A 24,042-nucleotide genomic window follows, 5' to 3' on the forward strand; every position below is an offset into this window, starting at 1 on the left:
TTCTGTCAAAAATAGCCTATTTATCACTTACTGGTAGCCTCTTCATGTTTTTAATGAGTATATTTAAATTTGTTCATAACATAAACAGTGTTACTTAAATAAGGTGTATCAAGCACAGCAAAGTGGACCTTAACCCTCGTTTTCACATTATTTTACAAGGGCTGACCGAGTGCAAGTAATCTATCAACAACTGAAGTGTGAATCTTGCTGAATCCTGCAGACTCTCAAAACTACAACAATTTCCAAAATCCATCAATCAGCTTAGATTCCAACATTTGCTTGCCGTTGGACCTTGGTAGAGTTTGTGGGGTCTCACAGTCAGCCTGTTGATCATGATCTGGGCATATTAGGCACAAGATTTTGTGTGTCGGTAAAGAAGTTTGGCCAATTTTTGAAGTGCAGAAGAAACCACCAACTGGTACACAACGCATGAAATCCTACACAAACCTGTTGAAACATTCCATATCCTAATGGTGTTGATAGACCCAGTGACGATGACCTCGTCTGACCTGTGCCACGCTAATGTGACCACGCGACATTCCTCCGGGTCCAGGGAGCGGTCAAAGGTCACGCCTTCCTCGTCTATCTCAAACAGCCTCACACAACCATCCTCGGCACCAGTCTGTCAAATCGAAGGATTATGTCTTGGAGCTTAAATGAGATTTATGACCCAAGATTCACATCATCCAAAATACGAACACAGGATTTATGACAGAGTCAGGGATTTATGAAATTCGAAGTGATTTTTTTTCAGGGTTTATAAGCAAACTTTAAATAAGTCTGCATGATCTTAGACCATCAATGCTTCAACCCTCCAAATCCACAGACAGAAGGCTAGGGCGTGTTTAACCTTCAGGACCTACTTGTATCTGATAGAAGATACTTCGGTCATTGAAATTAAATGAAAATTCCATTCTGGTGTCAATAATTGAGTGCACAGTAAGCATGGTCTTCCACTCAGCACTGCCACCGGGTACAAATCATCCAGCTATATTTTGAGAAGAAACAAGGACAGAACCCCCCCTTGAGGAAACTATTACCATACCACAGGGTATGAAATTTCCCTTAAGCCCTGACAAATGCCTTCTAGTAGTGCACATGCATTAGCATGGACCATCATCAAAGAAAGCTTGACTGTACAACAGTATGCAGTCCATACCGAATACTTCATAAAGTGACAATGACTCAGATATTTGCTGAATGGACAGCTTTGCTGTCTCTCTTTTGAAACACTTGTCTACCACTCTTTTGACATGTGAACTGACCGCTAAATGAGTCCCACCGTGATTTGGCTTCATACACCAAAAGGCGCTGCCATACATCACTGTCTTCTGTAAAGAAAAAAAAAATAACAACTTGAAACTCAATAACCAGTGCTGAATACACCACTCTTCTGAAATGGGAACTGCTGGAGTGTTCAACTGCTTTTTATAAAGGAGGAATTGAAGAAATATTTCTAATTCCCGTGGAGGCTGGTTCCACTCTTATTGCAAATACGAAGGGTATCCACAAACTTGATCCCCTGAATGTAGTGAGAACTGTGTACTTGCTGACACACAGTTCCATCTTGAGGCAACACAAAGGCAACACAGAGGCAGACAAGAAAGGTACCAGATCAAAATGCACTCAGTGTTGCAAGGTGCAAGTGGGACAGTACCTGTGGAGCACACGTCTTCAGATTGTACTCTGTGATGTCTCCTTGCAAGCCACATGAGAACAGTCTACCACTGACCCAGGCTAAGGAATCCACCCGCCGTTTCTCAGAACCAGGTACAACCTGGATTAGAAAAAAAGATAGCAGTTTAAGAGGCATAGTTATTAGTCAATTTTAACATGGGCGTAGTGAGAATCAGGATGTTGTGGGCATAACTCACTAATATGAACCCTGAACCCTTCAAAATCTACCAGAACTCAAGCACTGCCACTCTACAAGCCCCTTGAAAACATCAATTCAAAGATTATGCTATTGGTTTCCTGCAGAGTGGAAGATTATGACTGGGTAGGGGAAGGTTCCCAGTAATTACATGGAGAGAGAACTTTATGCCCAGAAGAAAATTTGGCTTAGTTTTTAATACCATAAGCCCCAACATGTACATGTAATTCATCAAAATCCAACACTAGCTTTGTACATAGAACTGTTAGAATACGTACAGAGGAGAACATAAGTGTTTCACTGAGGATACTTCATGGATTTGGCCATCTTTAGATTAACTCAAGTAGTTACTGGAATCCTATAGAGCCAAGAATTGCCAAAACCTGTGCTATACACCATAGCTGACACGTGTCCGTGATGATCCGTGCTTGCCACAAAAGAGCACATGACCACAACACTTGATCACAAAATACAACAAAATACCGGTGTATGTGAGATGGCCGCATCAGGGAAATACGGTAGTCCGTGAGGATTAGTGTCAAAATCCTGTTTTATTTTCTATCATTATGATCAGTATTTTGGTAGCAGCCACTTGAGCCACTAGGCCAACACAAAAGAAATCAGCTTTCTCCTTTTATTGGTTAGAATCTTGTTTTTTAGCAAACATACAAAATTTAAAGTGACAGACCAAACTGTCTGTAAAGGGGTCAAAACGACCAGAGCAGGGAAACACAAACATGTTAACAATATTAATATGTCATACTTTTTCCTGGTACCAATTTTTGTCTTTGATGCTCCAAATCTCTACTGATCCCTCCTCTCTTCCGACAGCCAGTCTATCACATGGTTTGCCACTATCTCTGGCACAGGCAATGCACTGAATGGCACTGGGGACATAGTCACAAAACTTGACATGATGGACCCGAAATTCTCCCATTTTATTCAAACCTGCAAGGGGTGAAGAAAAATTAAATGCATATATACATATGAACAGGTGTAGGCACAGTCGTGCAGCATCTCACATATAATGCATGGAAGATGCAACATGGAACATCAATAAAGGACATTTAAAAAAGACAAATAAACACAAACCCTTTTCAGCACCAAACACATTATCAACTTTACCACAAAGATTTCGCCATGCATTCATTCAGACAAGTACATACATGTACCAATATCATCCATCTGAAAAAGCAGTGATATTTATAGGATTTTACGTAGTTGTGATGTTAGGACCTGCCCGTGTTTGCATAGCTGCCTATTAAATTGAATATTTCACTGCTGGCAGAAGCTACGAGGGAAATATTAATCTCAACAGATTTTCTTATCATACCCCTTCAGAAGGACAAGAATAGGGAAATGTGACACCCACCCTCCAAAAAAAATCAAATTCATGTAGGATAGTGGTGTCATCGGTACACACAACGACAGCTCTTCTCCATATATGGTTCACACACACGCAACACTGGCACTTGGTAAGTTATCAAGGATGCCAATTCCACTTCTTTACATTGAGTGGCTTGTAAGTTCTAAATCGTTTTGCTCCCAATTCATGGATTTATACAACTACTGCAGAGTCTACACCACCCTAAGAAGTATGGGTTTGTTGTCACGCCACATTCCCGGCAGTGGAAGCGCGGCATGACGACCACAATGACGAAGTCCCATACATGTCATAGCTCTGTTATGGCCAAACTATACGATATGTAGGCGTAACATTAAACACCCATCATACTCAAACTAAATCTTACTACGTCCTAAAAATCAGGAGCGTGTGGCAAATCGTGGTGAGATCTTGAACTGACAGCAAAGTGGCAGGGTCTTCATGGACAGGGAGGTTGAGCCAAAATTTTGAATTTACATAACAGGGTCGTCCAACTATAGTTGGCAAATTTCTACAGAAAATTTCTCAACCTTCTCCAACTTTATGCACATCACACCCAGGTCTAAGCACTTAGCACGTCTATTGACAGCTAGATTCATAAGGCGGCGCACTTCATCGGGTGTTGATCATGACGGTTGGGAATGCTACCAATGACTGCTTCCTGGTCAATATGTCTTATGCCCCGACTACATTTGGGACTCTCCTGCAGTTTTGTTAGAGGACCATGTTCGCCCATAGAGGAAACAGTCATTGGTAGCACTCCAAAACGTCACGATCAACAAGTCTTACGTCCAGATCACGTACAGGCCACTCATGCGTATTTCTTGGACGACCATGTTTCGCCCATAGAGTTATTGCGGATTCAAAATCTCGATCCGCGCATTTGAAAGGAGCAGACGGTGAAAACTTTAAGTGCTGTGCATGTGTCGAGTGAAAACGGTCAGATTTTGACAGGTTTTGAAGTCAGATATATCATTGAAGCCCAACCATTTGACATTGGCATTTACGGAAGCCAGTAGGTGGTGATAGAGGTATTTTTGATGAGTCTTTGGAATTTTAGAGGACCGTTTTCACCTTACTATAAGTACAGGCATGGAGCATTAGTATAACGATCCCGTCCAAAATCGAAGAAGAAGAATAGGCCTAGGGCATACTAACACTCCACTCAGTAGAGCTAGGCTAATGTTATTCCATGACCATGACCAGATGACGGTCCCATAGGATTTTGCCATTTGGGTCAAACTTTCAATTGGTGAAAGTGAAGCCATGATAAGATAATGTAGGGCTTAGTTTATTTAAAAACGAATTTTGGTCAATGTACTATCATGACTATTGTGCACGAATTATGGTAACTCGAGTCGTGGATATTCGGCAAGTGAGTGGCCCAAAATCCAGACAAGTTCATCTGTTCATCTAGGCCTACACAGTCAGTCATTTGAATCTTTGACAATTCAAAATAGGCCTAACTTTTCATTCATATGTTTTCCTGGGATGATTTTTAAAGCTTCAAAGCTACGCCTACGTTTATCCACACTTACCACAGTATAATTTTAAATTCAAATAGGCCTACTCTCGATCTCCAGCATCATTCGGAGCACGTTCTGCGTCCCATACTCAGTCCGCACAGTACGTGTAGCTAACTACCAGCAGTTACAACACGTGTGTGAGAAAGATAATGTGGGTTTTGCTAACATGCCCTCTGAATGGCTAATAGCCCAAGATTTTGCGACAATCCCCCAATAAAATCTCTCGTTTCTCCAAGTTCATTGTTCAGTTGGCAGGAGTCATACTCACAGGCCGCTTGGTGGCGCCACCATCAAAACAAACTTTTCCCGCGAAAAAGACTGATCGAGCGCTGAGTCTTGCCAAGTTTACTCTGAAATATTTCACAAATCATACAGTTTTGCATGGAAAGGAGATACATTTGTCGCAGTTAAGATGGTCCAGTTAGTAGTGAAAGCGTAAGTATACGTATGTCCATGTCCAAACACGTCGCAAGCGCTGAAATGATTCAGTGGCGAATCCAGCTAGCTATACGGAGGAAGGCCGGCGGGGGATTGTGAATTTGCATGGGGGACCCCCTTGTTTTTAGTTACTTTTACAAATAAAGATCTGCCCTGAAAAAGAGTATTATTAGGGCAGTTTCTCTTGATTGCCATGGCCCTAATTAATTTGGGTCGCATTTGGAGGAGTAAATTGGGAGAAGAATTTGACTTTCCAATCTTACCTTATTTTCATCAGTGTGAAGAGATGGTCGTGTTGACATGCACAAACATGGCGCATTTCCTGTATGTTACTATGTATACTGCCGTTCTGTCTAACAGACCCATCCCCTGTAACTTTAAACCAATTAAACTCTGTCTTTTACTCATGCAAATAAGGTATTATCCAATCAGCGAAATTCGTCCAAAAAAGGAACTGGCAAACATTTACGTCAGAGCTTTGGCTGTTTTTTTTAGTACTCTTACTCCCCAAATGGATAATTTCAACCAGACCGGCATGACCAAGTTCCAGAAACTAACACAGTGGATAATGCAGTTCACATCCATTCAGCCAAACGTGAAAGTGAAGCAGATTTGATGTCACAAGATATTTGCAGTAAAATGTTGCTCAAGTTGAAATGTGTTCAACTTGTGGGAATTTGCAGCGCAAATACTTGAACATGTTGAATTTGACATCACAAATTCACTTTTGTGCCCGAAGTTTTGCACCAAGTATGGACCAGCCTTTACCATGACCTTGTTTATGTGGGCACGATGAGGTGCCTTCTAACATTAAGGACCATGATGACCAGACTTGTTATTTTCGCTTGACCCCAGGCTGTTGTCCTAATCTGCCGGTTTCAGTGTATCAGTTTCAATCGTATGATGGTTTTAAAAGGCGTCTGAAAACCTTCCTTTTTAATGAGTATTTTAACTAATTTTAATAGTTAGATATGATTGTGCATGTTTTATTTTATTGTTTTAATATTGTTTTATATTGTACTGCGCTTTGAGATGCTTGGTATGGAAAGCGTTTCTTCAATAAACACTATTATTATTATTATTAATTGTCATTTATTGCAGTGCACTGGGAAGGGAAAATGTGGACACAGCAAACGCCACTTTGCACTTTGTGCACAAACCCTGCCAAATTTGACTTTTTAGGACACTTTATTGCTTTCAGATGGCTAATAGGTTAGTGCAGGGAATAATTAGTAGCGTCCGTGTATGGAATTCTTTCAGGAAATGCCTTTGAAAAGATTTTGTGAAGGAAATTCATCATATTTAGATGCCCAATGCATTACCACTTATGGACTTGCTTTTCTAATCATCACGTAGATAGAAATATCAGCACTACAGACAAATCTGACCACCAAAATTAGAAGCCAGGGGGCCATCCCGTTTGCACGCAGGCGATTTGTGCGCGTGAAATTCCTCCTAGACCAATATAGGCAGTAGTCAGTTGGCTAAGTGCTCACGCATGCTCAGGTTGAGACAACTGCGTTAGTGTAAATGGCCCCTCGGAATGAATTCTCATCTGATTTGTCTGTTGGCTCACAGCATGGGGAGATATAATGAGCCTATAGGGTTGGATATTTCCATCTAAGCATGACTTGCATTAACTGTACACGGGTATTGCGAAAGTGCATTTGCTGATGTTAACCTCTTTATATTATTACTCAAATGGACTCTTGATCTTGAGAGTTGAATTAAAAACTACATGCACCGTTATATGTCATGCACCCTGAAGTGTTATTGCCCTTCCTAGTCACCGTGTTAATTAAAGTGATGACTGGTAATGTTGTTTAGTTAAATTAGTGCCTACCGAAGCACACTGTCATGACCGTCACTGAGCTTTCACAAGCTAGCTTAGAAGTGACTCATGGGCATTCTGTCAATTTCATTGGATTATTTTTATGGTCATTTCATGTGGAGATTACAGACCCTTTTGATCAGTAAAACCAGAATTTTGCAGGCAGCAGCCTCAATCTAACCTGTAGCCATATAGTTTCATTTTCGAAAGCCCTATTTCGTCATTCCCCAGGCTGAGAAGTTTTGCTGCCTTCTGGAAGCAGACACATTGGATTCATGCCTAGTTTTGTAGAACATAATATAAGAGGGAACAAATTCCAAATTATGTACTCTAAATGTAATGCTCAATTCTAATAACATATAGCCTGTGTTTTATCATTTGATTGACACGTGTTTGCAGTACTCACCAAGCAAAACCAAATGCTCATTTACTGATTTACTGTGCCTTCAAGTGTAAGTGGTTGGTTTATCAGCTTTGTTGACACATTGTTCAATATACAGACACAGGTCTAATAGCAGTACACATTTTGAAGTTCTCCATAGGTTTGTGCACAAGCATGGATGCCCCCAATAGGCTTCACTTTGCACAGGGAGTTAGCACAGAAAGCACTCTAGTCAATTTATACGTACATCTCTATGCCTGTAGCCTGGTTGTAACAACACGTGTCAGTGGCTAGGAATGTTGTTTCCAAACTTCACCTACAACAAAAAAATTACTAAAGCAAAAAAATCAACCAAATCAACAACAAAACTCCTCCTCTGCATGAAATGGAATAAAGTGAAATTTCATTCATTTTTGGAGAAGTGTTCACTTTATTAAAAGCAATGACAGATAACTACAGGGGTGAGATTTTTCAGCTTTTTAGCTGATTTGGGCTTTTTTGGTTGGATGTCAGCTTTTTTGCTCACTGGCTGTGTACAAAAGTACAGGAGATTTTCACAGTACAGCTTCTTTATGCCTTTTTCAGCTGTTTTTATTCATTTGTCACTCTCTCACACCTCTGACTAACTATTTAGGGAAACACAGCTCATACTGGTGCTAGGGATAAAACCCTTGAACTAGCATCTTGTTAATAAGCACAACTTCTATCAAGCAGACCACTTTTGTACTTTGACTACAATCAATAATAATAGTAATCCTTACTTTTTAGAACCAAGTTCTTTATCACAAAATTAGCAAGACTGTCATATTTTCTGGCAAGGCTGTCCTAAAGATGACTCTTATATAAAGGCAAGACTGCTCGAGGCTGCAATGAACATTCTGGACTCATACACACCTTTTAAGAACTTCAAATATTGAGCGAAACAAAAATCCAGCTCTAGGATTTCCTACAAATAAGGATACATGTAGATATTACATGTTCAGTAAAAGGGTTCAAATAAGGATTGTCAAAATCATAACCTTATGATGACTAAAATGACCTGATGGATGGGTTTTGTCTTGTGGCTTGACCAGTGGTATAACTGGGGAACTGGGGAGACATGTTGCTAAACCTTTGTTGTTGTTGTTGTTTTTTTGAGGGGGGGTTAAACACTAACACTTCAAATGAAAAAGATGCCATTTTTTCTCACATTCTTTTTTTTTTGAAGTGCCAGCCCAGAAAGTGGCATTCCAGAATGGATGTTGATAGAGATGCAAGGACAGTTGGAATGCTCCGGCAATGAACAACTTGCAGGAAACTTTATTGGGGACCTCCACTTCAACAAGAAGGTACATGTGTATTTGCAACAGCTTACCAAATATGTAGATCATTTACAAAAAACCTAGCTTGTTTGTTGTTCAAAAGGGCCTTAGAAATGTACCAGAAGGCAGCAGTTATGAGTTGGGAGTCATAATTAAAATCTAAATGTAGAATATCCAAGAGATGTTCGAAATGCGAAATAGGAGTGTAAGCTCTGCCAAAGGCTGGATTAAGGTCATAGAAAGTCCTAGGCCCAAGAAATGTTTAACTTTATTGTTTGTGAATCAATTAAGAGGGTGGGACAAAGATTATATTTTTTAATTGGAACAAATATGTATATGACATTTTGGGGTGGCCCCCTGAAGTGGGATGTCAGAGTCCTTAGCCAGGCCTGGTTGGTCCACGTGTCAATTGACTACTGGTCATTCCCATTCAAAAGGTTTATTTTCCAATGAATGCAATTGCTTTTGGGGAAACATTCCATTGAAGGCAATGAGTTTTGAAGATTTTTATAGATGTATTCAGGCTGGGGAATTCACGAGTGTAGATGGGTAGCTTTCTTTTTCGAAGTGATTTACATGTAGAATTTTATGCTTGTCCAGTCTCTTAGAAATTCATATAGTTTGATGATCAAATTGTAACAATCAAATCAAATTTGATAGTGTGTAAAGTTGTTTATTTTTGTTTTTCATTTATGTTGAATAGAGAGTTCCAAAACATTATTTTTGTCAAATTATTTATCTGTTTGTTCATTTTTTTTTTTCCAGGGCCTACCGATCATGATTATTGGGCATCACATTTTGTATGGCAAGGTGTCTTCCCTGGACAAACCTTACATCGTTCTTATAAAAAACACCAAGCCCACACCAAAGGACACTGAGCATGACAACTCACCTGTATCTATGGAAACTGACCAAGATGAAGATGTGGTTACCAAAGCAACTGTGGCACAAGAGGAGGAAGGGGGGAAGACAGAAGTTCATTATAAAGTGTCTGCCGCCATCAAACGGAAAATTGTTTTCAGGACTCGACCAAAACCTATTATCACCTATGTTCCAAAGAAGGGTCATTAAGACTGTTGTTTAAATTTGACTGTATTCGGTTTTGGAGACTTTGCGCTAAGACTGTTCCGATCTTTGGAATCCGAGAATCATTTCCTTGTATAGTTGTTAATTGATTCTAGGCTTTTCCTTAGTATTAAGAAGATGGATGAATTCATGTTAGCCTGAGTTAAAACTAAATATCACGCAGTTTTAGAAATATAAACAGTGTTGGAGTCCTCGTACTCATGTACGAGGACTTTAACAAGAAGAACTTGTTGACATTAGGACGTGATGGATGTGTTTTGTCTTGTGTTGGAGTTCTCGTACTCATGTACGAGGGATCCAACACTGGAATAAAGTAGCTGCAGCAAAGTTTTCAAATAACATTCATGTCATTCACTGGATCACCGAGTGAGTTAAAAGTGTGACATCGGAATTACTGTTACGTAGGAGTACGCTTCTTAATGACCAGCCATATTTATCACTGGCTTGTATTTATTATTGTATAGGCTTATTATTATATATATAGGCTGTTAACGAAAATGATGTTGGGTTCCACGCCGCTTGCTTTGGTGGAAAAAACTATTCCTGCCAATCAAACCACAAAAACTGTCAAAAGGAATCAACTTTTCTTTTTAATTAAAAAATCTGCACACAGTATTTTTTGGGGGGGGGCTTCATCTCTAACAAAGTTATAAACCTTAAACAGTGGAAGAGGTAATTTTAAAATGTTTTTCCCCAAACCAAAATCTGCGATTTTCATTTTTTTTTTCGTTTTCTTTTGGTATTATGTTGGGGGTGGGAGTTATTGTGTCATTTTTTTCTGGAGAAGGCGAGGCGCCCCCTTTAATCCCCCGCGACGCCAATACCCCTCACTTTTAAATCATATTGTATGGTTTTTGTTTTTGTTTTTTTTTTTTTGGTGATATTGTGTGGCTTATTTTGAACACAAAGATGAAAAGATACAATGAAAATCACTAGCAAAAGGTATATTCCGTTTTTGGAAAGAACATTTATTCGGATTTGTACTTGAGTTGATAGGAATGCATGGTGTGAACCGCACTCGAAAGCCTAGTACACGTTAATAGGTTTCGGACGTCAGCGCTTTGTTAACGTTCACCAGACGGCAAAAGCTGCTTCTATAATTGGCCGGATTTTTTTCCATGCTTAGTCCCTCTTGAGCGGTCAATTTGTCACGGTCACATCCGCGGTCAACCACGATGAAACCAAAGCCATACACATCACGAGTGCCGTTCGTGCACAATACGCTCACGGCCGAACTTTCGTGGAATTGACCCCTCCAGAAATTTACATACAATGTTGGCAGAGCAAAGAAAACAACCCGCAATACACGTGTAAGTATAGTGTGCGCATAGAGCATTACATCTGTATCATTTCCAAACAGCTCGAGGAGAAATCGGTCAACAAAACCAATGCAATTGAAGTGTCACATGTCAGCGGGAATCCGTTTCATGGGTTCACGTGTAGAAAAATAATGTATGCATTGCGAAACTGCAGGGAAACAATCGGAATTTGGACTGAAACGATCAGCTGTTTCCCTTATCACTGCCCAGGATGAAAGATCAACAAGTTGCTCTGTTTGTGTTACAAGTTGGCTTTTTAATAAACGTTGCAGACGGCATTTGACACAGTTGCAACTTGCCCATTTCGAGTCCCCTGGTTACCTTTTGTCTGTTGTTTGACATACATTCAGTTTTAGAAATGTGTTCAACCCAGGAGCTGCGAATGTGGTGCACTTGGACGTTTTGGCACAAAACATGTTGACGGGCACGCACACTGGTGAGTATACAATGTACACCCGTCTTCTTTCCTCAATGGTACACGCACTTGCGCTTCTGTGGTTTTTTCATGGGCATTACCATGACTTCGTTGTCACTGCTATCTAATGTGAACACCAATTCATGAATTCGATTTAAAACGTCTATGGGCGGATCTAGAACAAATTTTTTTGGGGGGGGCAGACATTTGAAATTTTTATCATGTAAGCATTCGTAAGACTTTTCACACTTCTGTAAGGAAAGAAATCTGAATAAACCCAAAACATGGCCTTTTATCTGGGAAAAAAGAAAGAAACCTTTTTGGGCGAAGGGGCATTGCCCTTCACCCCCGGTAACGTTGCACCTTAAGTTGCAACGGTTTTGACCCGGTTTTGAAACTTGAGAGCTATTCGTTGTCATCAAGTTGATGGGTTTTAGAATAGGGATAGGTTCTTTGAAATAATTTAATAAATTCTTGCTATGGGTTTCACCTTATCTGATCATTTTCCTGCTTGTAATTACATGTGTTTGTTATTTGATAAACGAAATCTAAATTTGTTCAAAACTTCCTGTAATGCTACTCCAGGCCCATGACAGTGTTCCACAGCGGAGTTACATTCTGATCTTGCTCTCCGTACGACGACTGTTTCCAGACGATGAAAATGACATTCAAACGCGGCTTCGCGTGCGGCATGATCACCGTGTTGGCCTTTGTAGGCGTGTATCTTACCTTCTTCAACCACCCACCAGCGGACGAGACACTTCAGGCCAACGCCCATAACTCTGCTCACAAGCTAGGCCCACCCAAATTTTCGAACGACATCGGACCGTCCAAGTCCAATTCGGCCGACGGCTCCAGACATATCCTCAACCAGGAGGTCGACACAGCTAAGCGGACGAAGGAGAAAATTCTAAGGGACCAGGGCACTCATCCCAAAGATGACTTGCTAAGTCAAGGTTCCTCCTTGGCAAACGATCCCCACGGGAACGACAGTGCCCGTGCAGTGGTGAACATCGACAGTTTAATTGATGTCATCGTGGCTTCGGATCAGGAAAAACAGGAAAAATCCCCCAAAGAGCCAGTTGGGCAGATTTCTGCGAGGACCACTGCAGCATCTGAAAATGCAAATGGTGTCAAGGATGATGTCAAAGAAGTCAACATGAACGGAGAGAAAGGAGGCGCAGATACAGACGGTGGTGGCAGATCCAAGATAATCTCTCACCTCGACTATCCCAGATTCGACTGGGATAAGTGGGTGACAGACAACAACTTGGTGGACGTGGGCACCATGTGGGGATACTGTGGTAAGCGGTGATCCAGAGATTTCTCCCCGGGTGTACAGCCTCGGGGCAAACATCCAAACAAATCTTGCCGTCTAAACTAGATCTTTTTTTAACTGTTTCGGCATTTCGGCGAAACAGCTTTTGTTTTCGTTAAACTTTTTTTTCTTAGACTTTTCCCCGTAGGGTTTGTACACGTTTTCTTCCACTAGTCGACTTTGGTAGTTTTATATATCTGATTGACCTCATTTATATTTATTTTTTCCTATTAAACAACTTGAAATCCGAAACAGCTCTGTGGTTGTTGCTTTAACAACCACCACCTGTAGTTTTTTTTTTATTTTGTTCTCCAATGAAATGAAACTGGGTCAAAGTTTTCTACATAACAATAAGATTAATAAAACATTACACGATATTTAAGAATAGCCTAGTCCATAATGATTGATGCTTTTGCTTTGAAAGAAGAGGCAAGAAGTCAAGCCTGTTTACAGTGCACAAATCAGTGACCTGCACACCACAGGATACAATGTAGGGCTTTTTTCCATTACGATAAGACTCTATTTTGTTTTTATCATGTTTTGATAACGACTTTCATTATTACCCTTTGAATCGATGCACAAGCGCAGGCTCCCTACGAAAATTAATGAATACTTGTATGGGTTTAGTTTGCGTTCGTAACTGAAAAGTTCGCAGTCCTTGTTTGCTTCCTTTTGTTCTTCCTGTGAGCAGTGGCGTAGCCACAGGGGGGTCTTGGGGGCACGTTCCCCCACAAATTCCCGTCGCCCCCCCCCCGAAAAAAATGGATGAGTGGATATTGAACAAGGCTAACATAAACTTGCCCCAAAAAACCACACCACTGAAAGCTGGTGCCCCCCATAAGATGCTGGTGCCCCCTTTGATTCCCCCACTAGTAAAATCCTAGCTACGCCTCTGCCTGTGAGTTATTGGGCGTAACCACGATTTTTTTCGGGGGGGGGGACTGACAATAAAACCATCTGCTAAGAACTAAGGAGCCCCCCAAAAATGAGAATTTCTGAAAAATCAGAGAAAGGCGATTTTTCAGTCATGTTTTTCTTCCCATTTAATGAAAAAAAAGTAGCCTCACACCCCCCCGAAGGCCAGAAAAGGTCACATGTAAAAATGTTTAACTCCTCCCCCCCCCTCCAAAAAAAAGTTTGGCCTCCCGAAATTTTTTTTTTCTGGATCCTTCCTTGACGGAAGAAGTTGAAGGTATTGTCAAGTACATTCGTGATTTTTATCCCTTTGATTGTTCCTTTTTCGTTACTTTCTTTTCGAATTTCTTTTTTTTTTCTTCACTTTTTTGTGGAGGAGGAGGGGGAGGAGCCAAGGGTAACTTTTGCAGTTCCATTGTATTCGTGCGTTGTCGTCTTTGACCAAGGACGTGTTTACATGTTTGCTTTATTCCCAGGACTCGTTATTTTCGAAACTATATCACGGAAATAGTTCCACAGTCGGGGCACGATGCAGTGCCATTCCCATTTGCGTGTGCTGTACATACTTGTATACCTTTAGCGTGTCTTGCGCCATTGAACGTGGCCCTGACAGGTCAGGGTTAGGAAAAGTTCGTTGACTCAAATTGCCGGCTTGACGCCAGCGAGACTTTAGTTGCTTTTGTCAAGTTGAGATTATTTGACATGGAAAACAATCTCGTGGCGTGACTTGGGACGAGACTTGAACAAATTGCCGACGCAATGACTTTGGTTGAAAGAAATTTTTCTGTGGACGTGCAGAAGCAAATCTAGGCAAACAGTGCAGTAGAGCCTACATTGGAAGCATATGGAGCGTCCATGTAGGGTATATACATAACTGTGTACATGTATTTGTGTGTAATAAAAGGGAGTTCCTGTGGCAAGGTTTAAGGGAAGTGTTGAATGAATCAAAATGCATAAATGAATGGATTTGGCTCTATTTCAACTCAGATCCATTTCAACTTATAATATATAATTGGTGCATGCATGAAGGAAGGTCAAACTCAAAGATTGCACATTTTCTTCTTAGTCCTATAAGTCTTTAATTGTCTCGTGGACATTTCGGCGGAATTTGTGAGATACCACAGACATTAATGCGCAGTTGCAAGAATCTCACAATAGCCTTTAGATTTGAAAGTAACCCCCCCCCCCGCAAATCGTGAGAGGAATGGTTCTCCGTTTTCTTGGGCATTGGTAAACCACAGGTTACTGGACTTCCTTCCCAAAATGTATGTACATGTATACGAGGTATTATGTCGTCCCTGCAACGTTCCAAAATGAAAAAGTCAGTTTCTCGAAAATAAACTATTGTGCACCGTCTATATGTGACGCTCATTCACAGCGTAGGTCTATTGTCCCGTTCCTCTGCAGACGACCCTGATCCAGCAGAGGTCGGTAAGATACTGTTGATGAAAGACGAAGACAGAGGAGGGCTGAAAGTAGTCGTCGTCATGAATACCACATTCGGTAAGAAACATTCAACACATCAACCTTACGGGTACAGTCCACTAATTCAAGCCCCATTGAAAACAGTGTAAAATCAGCAGTGTTCATGGCCCAATAGCATGCACGCCAACATCCCTGAGATTTCTGAAACACAAATAAAATTCTTGTCTGATCACTTATCTTTCAATTTCTTTTCATTTGTTTTGTGGGTTAACCAATTACATTTTTAATTATTCCCACAAAACAAAATCACTCCCAAAAAGTGATTTTTCCGAAGTCTGATTGCAGCCATTTTTCAAGTGGCAACCCTCAACTTTCTCGGGCACTTAGGACCATTTTTCAACCGTAGTTTTTAGCCCTTCTGCTCTCATATGAAAGCTCAAAGACCCAGGGAGTTGATCCTGGAAAGGATTTACACAATCTCACCATTTTTAGGGCAAACAATCTCCTTTTTCAAAAGATACCGTGGGGGCACTTTTAATGCTAATGAGCTGGCCAGAAACTCTCACTTGAATTAGTGGTCTGCACCCTTACATCTGCAGTCGCACAGATTGGGGAGAATCAGGATTGTCAATGCGTTTGATCTGAAGTTTGAATCGTAGATTTATGCAGAGAGTTGCCATTAGATTGTCTACTGGTATTGTATGTTAAACTATTTCTGAATCTTCCATTATGATGGAGAAAAGGGCGTTACAATCGACAGTGTTCAAAAATGAATTTTTGTTGTGCAAATTGTTCCCAGCCATTGAGACGTACCTCACAGTCATGATAAATGTTATTTTGAAGCATCTGATAGCAAAATGAAGATTAAATTGATATCAGCACTTACATGCGTTTTGAGTCGAAGTTGGGAAATTATAATATTCATATATTCCACGTATCTTCCTCGAGAGCTTAGGATGAATTCACCTTTATACTGTCACACAAGTTCTAAGCTTTCTTCAGTAGGTTTCTTTTTTAATGAAAGGAAGTCCAATTGGAAACGTTTATAGTTATTGCAGTCTCGTCCTCCTTAATGTTTATAGTTCCATGAAAGCAATTGTCTTGGAGCTAAATCCATGTAGAATGTAGAGTGGGGTAACTAGTTTTGTTTAGAATGTGTATATTATTTCCTCTGTCATTCCTTGGGGAAATATTTGAAATAGAATAAATCAGCCAAGAGCGGTCATACGAGCTGAGAATGTTTGGAAGAGACAAGACACATCAAGCTACTTTTTTTTTCTTTTTTAGCTTTTCCGGCCTTTACAAGAAAACCTCATTGGTGTTTTTAAACCTTTGGTCCACAGTGAAGAGTTTCCAGATTTTTGTTTGTCTGTTTTCGAACCCCGTAATAAATAACAGATTTTTCGTATCTCTGACAAGAAAAAACCAAGCCGCCCGTATAGTCTATTTCAGATACCGTACAAATTAGAATCACTTTATGTGATCCCCCAAACGAATACACCGGACACTTGATTAGATAATGGTGCGTCAATTTGGAAGATATTAAGTATTGTTTTCTTATCAATTTAATGTTTGCTATTGCCATGATAGTGGCTCGGTATAGTCTGTGTTGCAGGGCATTCAATACAAGGTGCAGGCGCTCTGTAAAATTATTTGATGTGATCTTCTGATCTAATGGTTTTGTAGTTGAAAGTCTGTAGACTGTATTTCGACACGTAATTTTTCAGTCTTCTCATGATGTTTATTTCAGGGATTGAAAATACTACGAATGTACGTACATAATAACTACGCGACAAATTTTGTCTATATGTAAAAAAAAAAGAAACTTTTTTGATGGTTACGCATTACCTTTACGTGCGTATGTGATAGTTTTTGATAGTTTTTCCGTCTTTTTTCTCATACCTGGATACACATTTTCTTGACACCGTAGAGTTGTCACTAAGTCTTGTCTCCATTTTCATTCAGTATAAGGTTGAAGGCAGGCACAATTGATGGGCGTTAGGCTTTTTGTCATTTCTAACAGTTGCTTAATTAAGTAGAGTTACGAGTTCTTGCATCAATCTCTGGTAAAGTACCGTCTACTCATTTATGAGAGCCACCGCAACTCACTAAGAGGGCCGCCGGTGTGTATAGGCCTTGTCACAGGCGGCCAAACCCTGTTCATCAGTTTTCTCGACCGCGCCGATCTTTTCGGGCGAACGCATTGTCGGATATCAAATAACCCAGTATCAAATTGTGTATGCTAATGATATTTGATTAACAGTATGTTGCCATCCCGTGCCCGGTGCATGTCATCCGCTGTTCTTAACTGTGCGGTTGATCAGTACCATTGAATTATCAGTACTTCCCTCATACGGGGAGCTGGAGAGGCAGGGGGACAGTTTGAGGCACTCTCAGAAATCGGTTTATTAAGTTGTGGTTGCCGGAAGGGGTGTTTTTGCTGTGTTTCTAGCTCTATGGTATGAGTCAGTGGTGGCATGAGAGCGCCAAACAAAGGTATTCTGTGTACAGAGTAGTATGCACGGACACTCCATGGAAGCAACATCTTTTTTAAGGGGAAAAATTTAGTTGTGGGAGGAGCCGTTGGTAAGAAACGTTGCGACGTTTTGAGTGTTGTTTCCGGAAACTACTGGGGCGGACAGGGGGTTATTTAAGTTGGCTGGACTTATTCAAGCATAGCCTAGAGTACAACCAAGATGCTGGGATGCTGAGATGAGATGCCCGAAGTGTTCGGGCATGACGGGATGGGATGCTGGTTGGTTTTTTGGTGCATTTTGCTGGTGGCCTCTTAGTAATAAATTTCCTCACTTTTGTACGGTGCCCCTCATTTAAGTTCGGTCGCGGCGCTCTTGAAGGAAGGTTATCGTACCGGAAAGGTCGAGGGAATTACATGGCGAAGAGGCAAAGCGTGGATTAGGATGCCCCTCTAGAGACTTCAGCGCACAGCACTTAAGACAAAATGTCTGAGGCCGTGTCCAAATCTGAGTTTGGGTTTTTGCCCAATGCAGGTGCATGTGCGTAGTGCTATGCTGACAAAAATCCTGGGAGTGACTCTTGAATCTGTTTTTGACTTGCTCAATGCTGCGTGTCCGGTTTCTTTGATTTGGTTTTTTGCTTGTTGGAGTGTGTGTTTTTAGCCATATTCCATGGTGCCAGTAAACTTACATAACAATGTCAAATTTCATAAAAGTTTGGGGGTGATTGGTCGATCTGCGCGATCAACTTCGATCTTTGCGCGGTCTATCAATTTTAATGCATGTTTTTACGATAATTATTTCACCATTAGCTACAGCCAATTGCCTTTTCTTTCTTATTCGCGATTGTGCAAGAAGTTAAGTTAGGTATTTACTACATCTGCCAATCGCGCAGCGTGATCGGGCGATCATGCATATTAACCGATTGTGCCCAACACATAATTGTTCATGAGCTTGTGTGTTCTCTTACGCTTGTTTTTGTATTAGACGAGCCAGTTGTGTCCGGCCTGATTCAGGCCCATGTCATGTACGGGGAGATGTCATTCTATGACAAAGAGATGGACATTTGCACGCTGTATGACGATACCGAGCTGGAACCAGGCGAAGAGAGAGACACGTTCTTCGACTGCCCCATGGCAGCAGGTGGGAGCGGATGCTTGAATACCACCAATTTGCTTTTGATTTACACACTGCGAAATGATCCATTAATTACGGTATTGGCCAATTTGCGATCTTTCAAAGATTGCTCCCTTAAGGAACCCATGGACGTGCCCAGTGGCGTACCCAGGATTTGTCGTATGTGTGTGAGTGTGTAAACGCCTTCAATCGTGGACCGAGAACAATAGGGGACAATAGGGTCCACGGTTGGAAAACGTGTACAAAACATATGGGAGGTCTTCTGAAAAAGTTCAAGTATGAACAAAAGAGGAACAATAGGGAGTCCACGATTGAAGGCGTTTACACATGTGTGTGTGTATGGGGGGTGCTCTAACCTTACATACAGTGTGGACTTGTGAATACGTGCGTGTGGACGTCTTTTGTTCACAAGTCACAAGTTTGTTCAGGAAGGAAAGACGTTCTGCGGACTTAATATCCACTCCACAGGACGTTTCTCCTTCTCTGAAAAAGAAGTTTAGAGACATTTTGGAGTTAGAATTATCTGTCGTAAAAGGGAAAGAAACAGTCAAGGAAATATTTTACAAAAATCCAGCTGAAAATCGTGCTCCCAGTTCAAGAAACATGCTTTTTTCTTAACTGCACGAAAACAAAGGAATGTCCACACTAGGTATGTAGGCCTACGGCCGCGTCCGAATCACTTGGCTGCTGCTTGAAGAGTATGGAAGTGGCCGCGGCGAGTTCCCATAGAGTTGTGTGTAATTTCCGGCCGTAGCCAAGTGATTCGGACACGGCCTATCATAAGTATGTGTGTGTGTGGGGGGGGGGGCCTCCGACCGAAATTTACTCCCCAAATTTCCCAAACAGCTGATGATATTCAAGCCCCCCCCCCCGTTGCGCCACGGGGGACTGGACTGGATGTGCGGCTATATCAGAGCTATAGTACAAGATTTAGTTGTAGATATATTGTATCTTTGTTTTGGGGGAAAACTGAAAAACTTTTGGCCCACCTTGGGCGCGCCACTGGACATGCCGACCTGCATAAAATGAGAGGGTCCGCGGTGTTTCGGACCGTCAAGCAAAGTGATCTAATGTGTCAGGATAGGTCAAACGGTTTATGTCATTGTTCTGATAGAAGAAGCCAGAGGAAGAAATGCGCGTATTACATGTGCAGCTGGTACAATGTGTACTTAATTTCAAGTGCTTACACCAATTTGCATTTGGCCAGCGAAACGTACTCGAACAGAACGTGTTCTTTGCTCGGCTTGCGTATAAACCCTAATGTTCAGAACTCAGTGTCCAGACGTCTTTTTGTTCAAGTCTTTGGAGTGTAATGCTATACTTCTGGTAAACTGTTTATGGTTTCAGGAACCAAGTACTACACGAAAGAGCTGCATGTTCCGTTTTTCCTCCCCAGCGTAAGTTCTTTACAACTTTTATTTGAGTCACAAGTCAAGTCACGAGTAAGGTTAAAGTGACAAAGGAATACTTCAGTCGTGAAAGTGTACTTGAATAGCTTGCATGTGTCTAGACATGACCCTTTGATGTTACTTCTTATCGACAGGTGAGGGCGTACCAAAGGTCCAAAGGTACCAAATACTTGACTTTGAACTCAACTTTACCGTTGTCTTTCAGAGCAAAACGAGGCCACACATGCAAACTGAAGGCGCTCTCGTGTCGTAATGATATTAATTCCTTCATATTGCCTCAGAAGCAGCCTCTCTTTTTCACCACAATTTAGCTCGCCTCGAAACGCAACTGATTTTTAGTGGCAGTCAAACTGTGTCAAAACATTTCAGCGAGTATAACCAGACATTTTTAACAATTTTAATTCAAATAAGTTGATTTTTCCCCCTTATTTGCTGATGCAGGGTCACTTCACAGCCAAGGCCAAGCTAGTCGACCAACAGGATCGATCTGTTATCTGTACCTCTGCCGAACTGCAGATATGAAAGGAAACAAAAGGATCCGGCATATATTTCCTCAGTGAAATTTGAATAGCCTATGCGGACGTCAATGGTTTATTACCTTTTTGAAATTTTGGGCAGATCAATGTAAAAAAAGAACCATGTATCAAGTTTGCTGTCTTTCTGTTTTTAGCCAATCTGTCCATTTATTTGTGTCAAAAATTACGCATAGTATTCGGAATTACAATTGCGTCACTGGCTGACGACGTAGTTCTTTTGACAAGTGTTTTGACTGGAACTTGCCAGGTTACAATTACAAAAGAAAACGCTGACAGGAGTTGTGTTAACTATGGTACAAAGTGTAAACGTGGTACAAATCATTATATTTAGAGGTGTTTTCGAGAATGAAGAAATGAAGTGACAGACTACGATGTTTGTTATACAGCTTTGTTGAAAGTTGTTTGGGAACAAGGATGAATCTCTGCTCGAAATACTCGGGGTGTCCACAGGGAAAAATGCCGAGTACTGGATGGAAGCGGCGTCTCTCTGTCGCATGCAAGTTATGACAAGGATCCACGCAAAGGTTCGTCGGAGAGAGCTGTTTAGTAGACTTGTGCAATACTTGAAACAATCTTCAAAGAACTGCTTTCTGTGTCAGCATTCTTTTTGAAAAGCGAGAGCAACATTGCTAATTGTATTTTGACGCCGCTATCAATAGTTTGACGAACTCTAGCGCGAGGCTGGGAATGTAGCAGTTTGTCTCTCGCATTCGTACCCAATAACCTTGTGATACGGTCCCCTTGATATCAAGCTATGCCACCGTCAGCATCTATTTTTAGCTTAACATCCTTACTGATGTGGAGTCCGGACTCTCGGTTCCACCATCAATCTTAAAGGAGACGGGCTTATGGACATTCGTGCAGTATTACCATGTTACCGAAGTTCAGTATTCAGTGACCATTTCGTAGTTGCTTTTTTATATACTAAATGTGCGTATTTAGGCCCTGTAATGTCATCTTTCCCAAGTTTCATTTTCAGCTGTAGACAAAATACATTAGCTGTATTTCTTTGTTTTCTAGATTTTTAGTTTTTCAACTTTTCTTAAGGTCAAAGGGATAAAAGTCGATGAGGGAAGGAATCGCCAGGAATTGCCACCAAGAAATGAAGCCTCAAGATAGTGTCATGGTATTATAATAATGGGGATTCCTGTGCACACTTACTAACCCGTGGACTCAGCGCATTAACTGCGGATAGCGCTATGTGAACTTCTATTATCAACGAAGGACACGTCACGCGTGTCCGTTGATTATGCGCGACTAATTTTAACTGAATGTGCACAGATGTGTAACGTCTTTGCACGAAAGAAACGTCTGTCGTCAAAGTGGTCTCTGATGCTGTGCTGTTTTAAACTCTAGGAAGACTTTTTGCACCCACATTTTCGACGTTAAGGGGTATGGCCTCCCTCTCATGGCTGGTCCTATAATATGGGAGGGCTTAAATGGATCAGTCTGTTAATGGCTAAGGTTTAGTGGTCTCACAACTGCGTACCCATTTAAAAGTAGTTCCACCGTGTTTGGCACGTAGTCCACAGAACGGTAACCTGTAATGTATTTTCATAGCTCATTCTAAAAGTTGAGCTTTTCTTTTTGAGGAGCATGATTGATGTGACCATCGTAAGCTTTTTTAAACTGGTGATAAATGATGAACATTTCTAAATAAAATGGGTCTATTTTGAATCTGTGCCTTTTACTGGTGGGTCCAGTGTACCCGTACCGTGCGTTCTTGTAAGCACTTCTTCGTAGCATTATACTATGAATTTGTGATGGGGAAATCATTTCAGGGCCTTAAATCCCAGAGGGCTTGGAGGCATGTCCCAACTTCTTGACCCGGGGGCTGAGCTGTTGCATTATTCCCAGAAAATTAAGGCGGATTTTAATCTTTCCGACTCTGCAACCTGAATGTGTTCAACAACGCTGAAGAAGAGAGAAAAAATTGTAAAGAAAAAGAAAAACCTCTAAATACTCCGTTTGGATGTACGGTTGTATGCCATATAGTGATCCCTAGTGGATTATGGTGTAAGAACCCCCCCCCCCCGGCTTTTCAAATTACCATGATCGAGTGGCTTACGGCATCCTTCATTCGCCCGAAGACCCCAGCACAAAAAAGGTCAATATGTTTTGGAACATCGAATATTTAAGATGTACTCGTTTCTTAAGTTCCTATTCTTTTATGACCCGGGTTGACCTCTACGGGATAAAATTAACAGGGGGGGGGTTCAGTGTTGTCTTTGTTATTCCATTCATATGATTGGCATTTGTAGAGATTTATCGATAAAGCTATACTAAAGCGCATGATAAGTTTTGACGCCTCCAGACTGGGCGCAGACATTTTTCCTGTGCGCACGAGACCGCCGTTTGATGGCCCCCTTCCATCATAAGTAGTATAAATTACATCATTATTGTTCTTGGAGCCAACCTTAATGAGATTTTCTGAAGAAAACTGAACAAAGCCAGAAAACCTGAGAGAAAATGATAATCAAAGTTGCCCCCACCCCCCACATTTTCAACGGCCTGTCACACTTCTCGCCGCCAACGCCATTTGTGCGCATGCGTGCATAATTATGAATTTATTAGTGAAGAGGTCTGTATGGCTCTTGTCGCAAGTGTGTGCGTTGTTTACACTTAGTAGCGTACATGTACATGTACAGTGTATAAACCACAATGCTCATTTAGTACTGAATGTGCGTTAAGGGTGCATTCAAGTAGATCGCTAGATTTCTACGTGCAAACTCATGAACATTCTGTGATCTCATGGTTTATTTATACAAGATATTCCATAGTCGAGAGCGATAACAGGGAGCTATAATACCGAATTTGGGACTTGCAGCTTCCAACTCGGGGTACATTACTTCAACTTCCAACTTGTTGGCCTGTTTTGCAAAGAAGCAAGCGGCTACATTCAACATTCAGATCTGAGCGCACACTTTGACTACTATTTCGGGGTCATTTTCGGCAAGGGCCAATAAAAGAACATTTTCGTGGCTAACCCTTATGAAATTGAAAAGAAATTGAACTTGTGGTCATTATCTTGAATTTCCAGTGAAAAATAACGCGAGGTCAACCTCCTCCTGAGAGTCACCGGGTGGCGCTATATCTGTCTGATTTTGAAATTTAAAGTGTGTGGACTTTTTTCTATGGGCGCGTATTTACTTATCCAATACTCAATTCGTCTCCGTCTCAGGTTTGTCTCCGAAACTAATCCCCGATTGTGGGCCTTAAGCGTTTTAAAATTAGATTAAGAAACTGTAATACTTACCTGTTTTGAATACTACT

The 24,042-nt window shown here is 41.2% G+C and overlaps 3 protein-coding genes across 5 annotated transcripts in view; 2 read left to right on the forward strand and 1 right to left on the reverse strand.

The window, feature by feature from the left end:
* LOC147798889 (U3 small nucleolar RNA-associated protein 4 homolog) overlaps positions 1-4,945 on the reverse strand; it is a 31,698-nt gene extending 26,753 nt beyond the window's left edge. The window contains exons 1-5 of one of the 2 annotated variants that reach the window (XM_087138035.1): positions 4,828-4,868; positions 2,637-2,821; positions 1,658-1,777; positions 1,266-1,331; positions 448-622 (exon numbers count right to left, since the gene is read on the reverse strand). In XM_087138035.1, the coding sequence (XP_086994161.1) occupies positions 448-622; positions 1,266-1,331; positions 1,658-1,777; positions 2,637-2,821; positions 4,828-4,846 (565 nt within the window). In that variant the 5' untranslated portion in view covers positions 4,847-4,868. Of the gene's footprint in view, positions 1-447; positions 623-1,265; positions 1,332-1,657; positions 1,778-2,636; positions 2,822-4,795 lie in introns of both variants that reach the window. The other variant, XM_087138036.1, reaches the window with a different exon arrangement.
* A 128-nt stretch (positions 4,946-5,073) lies between these two features.
* Positions 5,074-11,442, forward strand: chtf8 (chromosome transmission fidelity factor 8). 2 transcript variants are annotated; one of them, XM_087138069.1, is made up of 4 exons: positions 5,074-5,218; positions 6,323-6,433; positions 8,642-8,762; positions 9,501-11,442. In XM_087138069.1, exons 2-4 carry the CDS (start codon positions 6,423-6,425, stop codon positions 9,804-9,806), a joined length of 438 nt encoding a protein of 145 aa, XP_086994195.1. In that variant the 5' UTR covers positions 5,074-5,218; positions 6,323-6,422; the 3' UTR covers positions 9,807-11,442. The 2 variants fall into 2 exon arrangements, with proteins under 2 accessions (XP_086994195.1, XP_022096105.2); XM_022240413.2 differs by lacking the exon at positions 6,323-6,433.
* On the forward strand, positions 10,719-22,459 carry LOC147798890 (uncharacterized). Its single transcript, XM_087138061.1, has 7 exons — positions 10,719-11,131; positions 11,491-11,576; positions 12,141-12,859; positions 15,196-15,291; positions 18,675-18,830; positions 20,172-20,221; positions 20,675-22,459. Exons 3-7 carry the CDS (start codon positions 12,211-12,213, stop codon positions 20,753-20,755), a joined length of 1,032 nt encoding a protein of 343 aa, XP_086994187.1. The 5' UTR covers positions 10,719-11,131; positions 11,491-11,576; positions 12,141-12,210; the 3' UTR covers positions 20,756-22,459.
* Positions 22,460-24,042: the final 1,583 nt, after the last annotated feature.

This window comes from Acanthaster planci, linkage group LG06 (assembly GCF_054643075.1).
Source record: "Acanthaster planci isolate LZ-2023a linkage group LG06, COTS_SCS, whole genome shotgun sequence".
In the NCBI taxonomy this organism is placed as follows: domain Eukaryota; kingdom Metazoa; phylum Echinodermata; class Asteroidea; order Valvatida; family Acanthasteridae; genus Acanthaster; species Acanthaster planci.